Genomic DNA, 12,541 nt, shown 5'->3' with positions numbered 1-12,541 from the left:
CTGAACATTATAATGAATCATGTACTTAAAAACAAGACATGGAACGCTTTAATGATGATGAATGTGTCCATAAGCCAACAAACACTAGTGACACGAGTGACTGATGGATGATCTTTTAGAGGGACTCATCGTAGTGTCCAGTATTCCCTCGTCGTGTTCAGTGACTCGTGGTGATGCTGAATGACTAGTATGAGTGACGTGTGGTTTGTCTTCTGCAGCTGCTCTTCTTCCGGCTGGTGCAGCTTCTGTCCTCCCTGGGCCACAGTCTTTCCTTCATCTCTCTGCTCAGCAGCTCCATCATCATCACCTTCTTCAGGTGCGTCGAGCAGCTCCAGGAGCATCGAGCTGTTCTCTGGTCTGTGTGTCAAACCTCCACTAACTTTTATGGCTTCTCCTGTTGCTGGACTCTGACCAGCAACTCTCCTCAACCCAGTATCTCACATGACTGATGACACTTCCTGGTTCACCACAAGGAAACACACACACACACACACACACACCCTCTCGCAAACACACACTCTCTCTAGTGCACACATAAACATTCACTCACACAACCACAGACACAGCTGAATGTGAGGAAAAAACGATTCTGGATCAGCTTCAGAGATTCACAATGATCAATGTTTAGATACAACATCCTCCAGTAGATTCACCCTCTGTATAAACAATACAATGTGTGTGTGTGTGTGTGTGTGTGTGTGTGTGTGTGTGTGTGTGTGTGTGTGTGTGTGTGTGTGTGTGTGTGTGTGTGTGTGTAGGAGGCTTCACTGCACCAGGAACTTCATCCATCTCAACTTGTTTGTGTCGTTCATGCTCCGAGCGGCTGCTGTGATGACAAAAGACGCTCTGCTGTTCTCCGAGGACGAAGGCCTGGATTGTAGCACACCACCGTCACTGGTGCCAACACACACACACACTCTCACACAGCCCTATACACACACACACACACACACACACACACATAAACACCCTCAAAATGACACACTCCTTCAAATGAGTCACTGAAGACGTCTCTGTGGAAACATCCTAGATGTACTTACTTAAAATACCAAAGTCCAAGCGTAACGGATATAAAATACAAGATTTTATTAGAACGTGTTTTAGTGAACTGACTACTCTTGTGTTACTCTTGAACTACTCGTTACTCACAGGTGGGCTGCAGGACCATCCTGGTGCTCTTCAACTACTTCATCATGGCCAACTTCTTCTGGCTGCTGGTGGAAGGTCTATACCTGCACACACTCCTGCTGGTCGTTCACCGCCACTGCACCCGCCTCTTTGTCTATGTGCTCATTGGCTGGGGTAGGACACACAACTGTTTCTCCCGCCACAACCCTGATGATCCATAAGTCATCCAAGTGTGATGCTCTTTTTTCTTCAAGGAATCCCTCTGGTTTTCATAGTGGCCTGGATCATCAGTCGGCTCTGCCTAGAGGACACTTGGTGAGCTGTAGCGGTGTATTATTTTGGTTGGTTTCCAAATGTAAACAATAGAGACTAAGATTTAAAAAAATATATATATATATATGAGGTGACATGAGATTTCTGACTTGACTCTTCAATAGAGATGACTTAAGATTGTTTTTTGGAGGGTTTTTTGTTTTTATAACAAAGCAACAGGCTGTAGACAACCTCAGGGATTTGTATTCACTTTAGTCTCCAGCCGCTGCCTTTCTTCTCAGGTGCTGGGAGATGAACGAGAAGCGGGTTCCCGATCGATTAATGAACTGGCCCATCATGGCGTCCGTCATCGTGAGTTCCCACGGTCATGTGACCGCGTTGACCCCCTCGCTCACCTGCTCTCTGCTTCTTTTTTTTTTATGTCCTCCAGCTCAACTTCATCTTATTCCTCAGCATCATCAGGGTTCTGGTCCAGAAGCTGCGCTGCTCCGACGTCAGCACCAACCAGCAGTCGCAGTTGAGGTGAGGTCCAGTTGTCGTGTGTCTCACTCCCAGACCTGCTGGTGTGTGTCTCTGTGTCGCAGGCGTCTCGCCCGGTCCACGCTGCTCCTCATCCCTCTGTTCGGGATCAACTACGTCATCTTCGTCTACGTGATGGAACCAACCAACAAAACCATGAAGCGGATCAAGATCTGCTTTGAGCTCGGACTTGGATCCTTCCAGGTACTAACACACAAAAACACTCACTCACAAATACACACATTCACTTACACACACAATCGCTGTCACAGTGTGTGTGTGCTTTTCAGGGACTGGTCGTCGCTGTGCTCTACTGCTTCCTCAACAGTGAGGTGAGTCTTTCAGGACTGAGTCGACCTCTGACCTGTACTGACCCGGTGTCCTGTCCTGAAGGTTCAGTCCGAGCTGAAGCGACTGTGGAGGAGTCTGTCCATCAAGTGGCACCTGCACCGAAACTACCCGTCTCATGCCGTGACCGTGGATCCGACCGCCTGCCAGCTGCAGCGTCCCAGAGACAGACGGGTGGCCTCCATCTTGCCGACAGAGACGTCCATGCTCTGACCCGGGGACCTGAAGCGATCCTTCTGGATCTTCCATGTAGCATTTCAAGTACATTCCTTCACCAGAGTAGAACCGGCAAACACCAGCCTCTTTTGCTCATGGGTGAGACTTTATGCAGTTCTGCTGCTGTGGTGCCATTGATGGTCAGAATGCTGATGGACCTACAGATTCTGGTTCAGTTCCTGTCGACAGCAAACAAACCAACAGGAGCTCCGTTTCATTGATGGCTCTCTTCAGCTGTCAATCATCTCATGTAACCGACGTCAGCTGTGTTCCCACAATAAAAGTCTCCCGTCACCATTTCAACGAGGTCAAACCGGGTCACTCTCTCTCTGGGTCACATCAGCAGTAAAGTCGCGGTGAGTGAGCCGCATGCACTTGCTCATGGTCTCCAGCAGGAGGAGACCTTGTCGAGGTTTTTCACTGTGAATGGTGACCTAATTATTCTCACTTCCGGCCGCTTCACGATTTATTTTATTCTGAAAGAGCTTCCGGACGGATTGATCTCACCCCGTCTAGCTTGTTGTTCACCCGAGCTCACTTCGGTCCGAGCATCGGTGGCAGCAGCAGAGGATCTCCTCCGTCATCTCGCATCACTACTTTTAGTCGTCGGTCCCTTTTTTGAGGTCCTGGTCTCGAGGATGAACCCGCCGTGCGCCCGCTGCGGGAAGGTGGTCTATCCTACCGAGAGGGTCAGCTGCTTGGACAAGGTGAGTTGACACTCAGGTGTTCATGAAGCATGAGATGATGAGGAGGATGATGGCTGTGTGTCCGGACTCACCGGACACTGACAGGGACGGTTCTGGTCCAACTCTCCAGAAGCTTCTGGAAAAACTCATTTTTGTCAATGTTGTATGATCTGAGTTGTGTAACTCATATTCAATTATTCATCTCATCTCCGGCTCATCTGCCGTCTGTGAGATGAGGCTCCGATGACACAACAGCGTGTGGGCGACGCACGAACACACAGGCGCACACACACGCACACACGCGTACACACACACACACTTCAGGACAGACTCACACTGAGAACACCTCCGCACTCTGAGCCGTTACCACGCATCTCCTCATATCAACAGACCAGTAACCAAGTAGACGCACAAAAGTCGAGAAAGAAAAACGAGTCTACATCCCTTAGAGAGCGCTTCAGCGTGACGTGACGTCATGAGACAATCGGCAGACGCTTTCGTCCAAGAAGACGCATATCAACCATCATGAGGGTTTAATCCAAGTCATCTATGTCAAGTCACGTGTTTATTCAAGCTGATGGGTGAACTTGTAATATGAAGTTTTTGTCTGACTGTTCATCTGCCAACGTGACCACCTGTCTGAGCACCTGTTTATCTTCCTAGAACTGGCACAAAGGATGTTTCCACTGCGAGGTCTGCAAGATGACCCTAAACATGAAGAACTACAAAGGCTACGACAAGAAGCCGTACTGTAACGCGTGAGTTTGAAGAACTTTGACCTTTTATAGACCCTGTTACTGACCACAGCTACTGGTCAACCGGTCACATTAGTCAATTGCCAATGATGACAGTGATGAAGAAGATGATGGTGAAGGTGATGATCATGAGTATGCGAATGATGATGAAGATGATGATGACAGGGATGATCATGAGTATGAGAATGAGGATGAAGATGATGATGACAGGGATGATCATGAGTATGAGAATGAGGATGAAGATGATGATGACAGGGATGATCATGAGTATGAGAATGAGGATGAAGATGATGATGACAGTGATGATCATGAGTATGAGAATGAGGATGAAGATGATGATGACAGGGATGATCATGAGTATGAGAATGATGATGAAGATGATGATGACAGTGATGATCATAAGTATGAGAATGATGATGAAGATGATGATGACAGTGATGATCATGAGTATGAGAATGATGATGAAGATGATGATGACAGTGATGATCATGAGTATGAGAAGGATGATGAAGATGATGATGACAGTGATGATCATGAGTATGAGAAGGATGATGAAGATGATGATGACAGTGATGATCATGAGTATGAGAATGAGGATGAAGATGATGATGACAGTGATGATTATGAGTATGAAAATGATGATGAAGATGACGATGACAGTGATGATCATGAGTATGAGAATGATGATGAAGATGATGATGACAGTGATGATCATGAGTATGAGAATGATGATGAAGATGATGATGACAGTGATGATCATGAGTATGAGAATGATGATGAAGATGATGATGACAGTGATGATTATGAGTATGAGAATGATGATGAAGATGATGATGACAGTGATGATTATGAGTATGAGAATGATGATGAAGATGATGATGACAGTGATGATCATGAGTATGAGAATGATGATGAAGATGATGATGACAGCGCTGAAGGAGAAGATGATGCTGATTATAAGAATGATAAAGATAGTGATGATGATGATTATATGAATGATCACGATGATAAAGGTGATATTATGATAATAATGATGTAGATATTAATGATGATAAATATGAGGAACATGAGGATGTTGGTGAAGAAAGTAATGAAGATGATGCTGAGAGTGATGATCATGAGTATGAGAATGATGATGAAGATGATGATGACAGTGATGATTATGAGTATGAAAATGATGATGAAGATGATGATGACAGTGATGATCATGAGTATGAGAATGATGATGAAGATGATGCTGACAGTGATGATCATGGGTATGAGAATGATGATGAAGATGATGATGACAGTGATGATCATGAGTATGAGAATGATGAAGATGATGCTGATGACAGTGATGATTATGAGTATGAAAATGATGATGAAGATGATGATGACAGTGATGATCATGAGTATTAGAATGATGATGAAGATGATGATGACAGTGATGATCATGAGTATGAGAATGATGAAGATGATGATGATGACAGTGATGATTATGAGTATGAAAATGATGATGAAGATGATGCTGACAGTGATGATCATGAGTATTAGAATGATGATGAAGATGATGATGACAGTGATGATCATGAGTATGAGAATGATGATGAAGATGATGATGACAGTGATGATCATGAGTATGAGAATGATGATGACAGTGATGATCATGAGTATGAGAATGATGAAGATGATGATGATGACAGTGATGAATATGAGTATGAGAATGATGATGAAGATGGTGATGATCATGAGTATGAGAATGATGAAGATGATGATGATGACAGTGATGATCATGAGTATGAGAATGATGAAGATGATGATGATGACAGTGATGATCATGAGTATGAGTATGATGATGAAGATGATGATGACAGTGATGATCATGAGTATGAGAATGATGATGAAGATGATGATGACAGTGATGATTATGAGTATGAGAATGATGATGAAGATGATGATGACAGTGATGATCATGAGTATGAGAATGATGATGAAGATGATGATGACAGCGCTGAAGGAGAAGATGATGCTGATTATAAGAATGATAAAGATAGTGATGATGATGATTATATGAATGATCACGATGTTAAAGGTGATATTATGATAATAATGATGTAGATATTAATGATGATAAATATGAGGAACATGAGGATGTTGGTGAAGAAAGTAATGAAGATGATGATGACAGTGATGATCATGAGTATGAGAATGATGATGAAGATGATGATGACAGTGATGATTATGAGTATGAAAATGATGATGAAGATGATGATGACAGTGATGATCATGAGTATGAGAATGATGATGAAGATGATGCTGACAGTGATGATCATGAGTATGAGAATGATGAAGATGATGATGATGACAGTGATGATCATGAGTATGAGAATGATGATGAAGATGATGATGACAGTGATGATCATGAGTATGAGAATGATGAAGATGATGATGATGACAGTGATGATCATGAGTATGAGAATGATGAAGATGATGATGATGACAGTGATGATCATGAGTATGATGATGAAGATGATGATGACAGTGATGATCATGAGTATGAGAATGATGATGAAGATGATGATGACAGTGATGATTATGAGTATGAGAATGATGATGAAGATGATGATGACAGTGATGATCATGAGTATGAGAATGATGATGAAGATGATGATGACAGCGCTGAAGGAGAAGATGATGCTGATTATAAGAATGATAAAGATAGTGATGATGATGATTATATGAATGATCACGATGTTAAAGGTGATATTATGATAATAATGATGTAGATATTAATGATGATAAATATTATGAGGAACATGAGGATGTTGGTGAAGAAAGTAATGAAGATGATGCTGACAGTGATGATCATGAGTATAAGAATGATGATGAAGATGATGATGACAGTGATGATTATGAGTATGAAAATGATGATGAAGATGATGATGACAGTGATGATCATGAGTATGAGAATGATGATGAAGATGATGCTGACAGTGATGATCATGAGTATGAGAATGATGAAGATGATGATGATGACAGTGATGATCATGAGTATGAGAATGATGATGAAGATGATGATGACAGTGATGATCATGAGTATGAGAATGATGAAGATGATGATGATGACAGTGATGATCATGAGTATGAGAATGATGAAGATGATGATGATGACAGTGATGATCATGAGTATGATGATGAAGATGATGATGACAGTGATGATCATGAGTATGAGAATGATGATGAAGATGATGATGACAGTGATGATTATGAGTATGAGAATGATGATGAAGATGATGATGACAGTGATGATCATGAGTATGAGAATGATGATGAAGATGATGATGACAGCGCTGAAGGAGAAGATGATGCTGATTATAAGAATGATAAAGATAGTGATGATGATGATTATATGAATGATCACGATGTTAAAGGTGATATTATGATAATAATGATGTAGATATTAATGATGATAAATATCATGAGGAACATGAGGATGTTGGTGAAGAAAGTAATGAAGATGATGCTGACAGTGATGATCATGAGTATGAGAATGATGATGAAGATGATGATGACGGTGATGATTATGAGTATGAAAATGATGATGAAGATGATGATGACAGTGATGATCATGAGTATGAGAATGATGATGAAGATGATGCTGACAGTGATGATCATGAGTATGAGAATGATGATGAAGATGATGATGACAGTGATGATCATGAGTATGAGAATGATGATGAAGATAATGATGACAGTGATGATCATGAGTATGAGAATGATGATGAAGATAATGATGACAGTGATGATTATGAGTATGAAAATGATGATGAAGATGATGATGACAGTGATGATCATGAGTATGAGAATGATGATGAAGATGATGCTGACAGTGATGATCATGAGTATGAGAATGATGATGAAGATGATGATGACAGTGATGATCATGAGTATGAGAATGATGAAGATGATGATGATGACAGTGATGATTATGAGTATGAAAATGATGATGAAGATGATGATGACAGTGATGATCATGAGTATGAGAATGATGATGAAGATGATGCTGACAGTGATGATCATGAGTATGAGAATGATGATGGAGATGATGATGACAGTGATGATCATGAGTATGAGAATGATGAAGATGATGATGATGACAGTGATGATTATGAGTATGAAAATGATGATGAAGATGACAGTGATGATCATGAGTATGAGAATGATGATGAAGATGATGATGACAGTGATGATCATGAGTATGAGAATGATGATGAAGATGATGATGACAGTGATAATCATGAGTATGAGAATGATGATGAAGATGATGATGACAGTGATGATCATGAGTATGAGAATGATGATGACAGTGATGATCATGAGTATGAGAATGATGATGAAGATGATGATGACAGTGATGATCATGAGTATGAGAATGATGATGAAGATGATGATGACAGTGATGATCATGAGTATGAGAATGATGATGAAGATGATGATGACAGTGAGGATCATGAGTATGAGAATGATGATGAAGATGATGATGACAGCGCTGAAGGAGAAGATAATGATGATTATAAGAATGATAAAGATAGTGATGAAGATGATGATGATTATATGAATGATCACGATGATAAAGGTGATATTATGATAATAATGATGTAGATATTAATGATGACAAATATGATGAGGAACATGAGGATGTTGGTGAAGAAAGTGATGAGGATGATGATGATGATGATTATTAGAATGATGTTGACCCTGATGATGATGATGATGAAGATCTTATGATTATGATCATGAACATATTGATGATGACGAAGGTGAAGAAAATTAGGGAGCTGATGAAGCTGACGATGAGAGTTATGAAGATCATGATGGTGATGATGAAATGTTTTTTAGTCACCATGGTTCCTTAGGTGACCTCTAGTGACCTCCCTAGGCTACAGCACCAAATGACAAAGGGACAAAAATGTCCCTGAATTAGAATTCAGCGAGAGTCCGTCTGAGCCCAGTTCCTGAATAAAATCACTCTTTATTCACACTGTTCTGGACGCGGTAGGGAGTCGGTCTAAGTCAGAAAGGGACCCTCATGACCTGGACTTTGGATCAAGACCTGATGGACCCATCAAAACATTACAACACATTAAAAGGTCAAACTACTATCTGGTCTACTCCATAGACTTCCTGAGGACAATCTGAGATGTGGATCTGGTCCTGGGAATCAATCCAGATTCAGTGGATCCTCATCAGATGAAGTGTGACCTCCATCTGAGTCTCCATGCAGTGTTACATAAGCAACTCTCACGGCTACTGATTAGCATTACAGAGCTTGACGCCTCCACGAGGACCCAGAGGAGTGAAGTACTGGGAGGAAACTGGAGCACTCAGAGGTTCCTTGCCCTCCTGCTTCAGCTTAAACTTGTGTTTCACGAGTCTTGGAAACATTCTTGAGTTATTTTGTCTTTAGTGTCTAATGCTACACGTTCATCCCGGGAGTTTTCCTCTGCACTAGAGCAGGATCTGAGAGGCATGTGGTCCTCAGGTGAACTCATCTTCATCATCCTCATCCTTTTTAATTGCCAGCAAGGACCTGGTGATGGCTTTGTATCCCGCTAAACCTGGAAGTGGGTCTTAGAATTCAGTCAAAATGACCCAGTTTAGAGAGAGATGGGTAAAGAACTCTGGCAATGGAACATCTCGGTGCTGCAGACGAAGGTGGGAAACAAGGATTGAGTGGCCGGCAACAGATGAGCAGCGGAGGTGGAGGATCTGCTGTGACGTTATATAAGTGGAGGAAGCAGCAGCAGCTGTTACATAAGCTGCTGAAAGCAGGACAGAGAAGTTGAGAAGATGAGGGACGAGTGTGGAGGATGAAACGTGTGTTGTCGAACCCCCGAGCCCCCATATCTCCAGACACTGCCCTCTTTTGCTGTCAGTTAACAGTGATGTTGTTGATGTTAGTTCGACTGTTGCTGTTAGTGTGACTGTTGCTCTTTGTAACCAGTGATGTTGTAGATATAAGTTTGACTGTTGTTGTGAGTTTAAATCTTTCTCCTGTGTGACTGTTGCTCTCTGTAATTACTGATGTTGTCAATATAAGTTCAACTGTTGTTGTGAGTTTAAATCTTTCTCCTGTGTGACTGTTGCTCTCTGTAATTACTGATGTTGTCAATATAAGTTTGACTGTTGTTGTGAGTTTAAATCTTTCTTTTCTTGAGACTGTTGCTCTCTGTAACCATTGATGTTGTCGATATAAGTTTGACTGTTACTCTGAGTGTCAATGTTTCTTTTCGTGAGACTGTTGCTCTCTGTAACAATTGATGTTGTCGATATAAGTTTGACTGTTACTCTGAGTGTCAATGTTTCTTTTCGTGAGACTGTTGCTCTCTGTAACAATTGATGTTGTCGATATAAGTTTGACTGTTACTCTGAGTGTTAATGTTTTTCTTCGTGAGACTGTTGCTCTCTGTAACCATTGATGTTGTCGATATAAGTTTGACTGTTACTCTGAGTGTCAATGTTTCTTTTCGTGAGACTGTTGCTCTCTGTAACCATTGATGTTGTCGATATAAGTTTGACTGTTGCTCTGAATGTCAATGTTTCTTTTCGTGAGACTGTTGCTCTCTGTAACCATTGATGTTGTCGATATAAGTTTGACTGTTACTCTGAGTGTCAATATTTCTTTTTGTGAGACTGTTGCTCTCTGTAACCATTGATGTTGTCGATATAAGTTTGATTGTTACTCTGAATGTCAATGGTTCTTTTTGTGAGACTGTTGCTCTCTGTAACCATTGATGTTGTCGATATAAGTTTGACTGTTGCTCTGAATGTCAATGGTTATTTTTGTGAGACTGTTGCTCTCTGTAACCATTGATGTTGTCGATATAAGTTTGACTGTTGCTCTGAGTGTCAATGTTTCTTTTCGTGAGACTGTTGCTTTCTGTAACCATTGATGTTGTCGATATAAGTTTGACTGTTGCTCTGAGTGTCAATGTTTCTTTTCGTGAGACTGTTGCTTTCTGTAACCACTGATGTTGTCGATGTAAGTTTGACTGTTGCTCTGAGTGTCAGTGTTTCTTTTTGTGTGACTGTATGCTATGAGTGTGACAGTAGTTGCTAGTGCGATTGTCACAGTTGCGGTTTGTGTGACTTTTGCTGTCAGTGCAACTGTTTCTATTCAACCAGTCTGTAGAGAGTTGTGAATCAGCGACTACAGGTCCGGGCAGAAGGTTAGATGAAAGCACAGTGAACTTGACGACGGTGTTGACAGCAGCTGCTGAAGTTTTGTTGCTGGAGCTCTTGAGCAACTATTTGATTTTTGGACCATCAACTGTCACAACTTACATGTCACTTTTTTTTTAGTTATTGACATTACACCAACAACACAACAGAGACTCACTGGAGCCTTGCTGCACTGAAACCCAAACAAGAACACACACACATACGCATGCGCACACAGAAACACTTACACATGCACACTCACATCCACACACACACTCTCACCACACAGACACACTCACTCACACTCTCTCACACACACACTAACACACGCACAGACGCACACATGCACAGAGCTTTGTGTGTTTCCCTGTTTTTGTTCGGTCTTCTTCCGTCCATTGTAGTGGCACAAACAGGCTGGAACACTCTCACTCCCTCCATGACAGACTCAAACAAACACATTACAATACATCTGGGTCATTTAACAGAAGCACTGATCCTAGGCCTCTTATAAAAGTGCATTAACCATCATGGCATTTTAAAAGTTACTGACCGCAAGTAAGTTGAGCATTACAGTCTTATTAATAATTATTATTATAACTAAAACAAATTATTATTGTTGTTTTTCTTAGCCAATCATTATATAATTGTAATCATATCATTAAATGATTATTAAGAATTATTTTTTCCATTATTATTGTTTTGATTATTATTAGTTCTATTCAAGGTTTTGTCTACATATTTTAGTGTAGAGTTCGTAAGTGTCATCTTCGTGTTTTTCTATACAGTCATTATCCAAAGACTTCGTTCACCATCGTCGCAGACACTCCAGAGAACCTAAGGCTGCGACAACAGAGCGAGCTGCAGAGCCAGGTGAGTGAGAGGGTCCTTCGTATGTTTGTGTGTGAGTGTGTGTGAGTGTGTGTCTTTGGCATCTGTGATACAGCTCAAAACCTGTTGAGCTACAAGCTCATCTCCCTGACTACGATCACATGACAACTCAGAAAATGATTATTATCGACTGTAAAACTTTAAAGAATGTCCATTAAAGACAACTCTCCACAACTGTGAAACAGTCAGTGACGACACTCATGTGTTCATCTGCCTTCATTTGTCCATCTTCTCTTACGTGTTTATGTGTACATCTGTTCATCTATCTGTGCAGGTGAAGTACAAGAAGGACTTTGAGGAGAGTAAAGGTCGCGGCTTCAGCATCGTTTCTGACACTCCAGAGATGCAGCGGCTGCGACGGACGCAGGAGCAGATCAGTAATGTATGAAAACACACAAAAAAACGCACACATGATGTACGTGTGATATTAAGTGTGAATGCAACCAGTGCAATTTTGTCAGTGAGCAAGCACACACACACACATGCTTTGACCTTTTTTTTATTCGCAGTAGCTTGTAACTTTTTTTT

At 41.2% G+C, this 12,541-nt stretch overlaps 2 protein-coding genes across 2 annotated transcripts in view; both read left to right on the top strand.

Annotated features, from left to right (window-relative positions):
• Positions 1-237: 237 nt before the first annotated feature.
• Positions 238-2,481, top strand: LOC148082210 (vasoactive intestinal polypeptide receptor 2-like). Its single transcript, XM_087790192.1, has 9 exons — positions 238-316; positions 759-897; positions 1,152-1,302; positions 1,383-1,443; positions 1,683-1,752; positions 1,832-1,923; positions 1,986-2,124; positions 2,211-2,252; positions 2,314-2,481. The coding sequence occupies exons 2-9, from the start codon at positions 811-813 to the stop codon at positions 2,479-2,481; spliced, it is 810 nt and encodes a 269-aa protein (XP_087646318.1). The 5' UTR covers positions 238-316; positions 759-810.
• Positions 2,482-3,020: 539 nt separating this feature from the next.
• The window catches only part of nebl (nebulette), a 40,298-nt gene continuing 30,777 nt past the window's right edge, over positions 3,021-12,541 (top strand). Inside the window, exons 1-4 of the mRNA XM_087789334.1 lie at positions 3,021-3,191; positions 3,834-3,928; positions 11,911-11,995; positions 12,288-12,395. Coding sequence (XP_087645460.1) covers positions 3,123-3,191; positions 3,834-3,928; positions 11,911-11,995; positions 12,288-12,395 — 357 coding nt within the window. The 5' untranslated portion in view covers positions 3,021-3,122. The remainder of the gene's footprint in view (positions 3,192-3,833; positions 3,929-11,910; positions 11,996-12,287; positions 12,396-12,541) is intronic.

The sequence above is a fragment of the Callionymus lyra genome, chromosome 4 (assembly GCF_982586985.1).
Source record: "Callionymus lyra chromosome 4, fCalLyr1.hap1.1, whole genome shotgun sequence".
Classification (NCBI taxonomy): Eukaryota; Metazoa; Chordata; class Actinopteri; order Syngnathiformes; family Callionymidae; genus Callionymus; species Callionymus lyra.
Note: the sequence above shows the minus strand (reverse complement) of the source record. Positions and strands in the feature narration are given on the sequence as shown.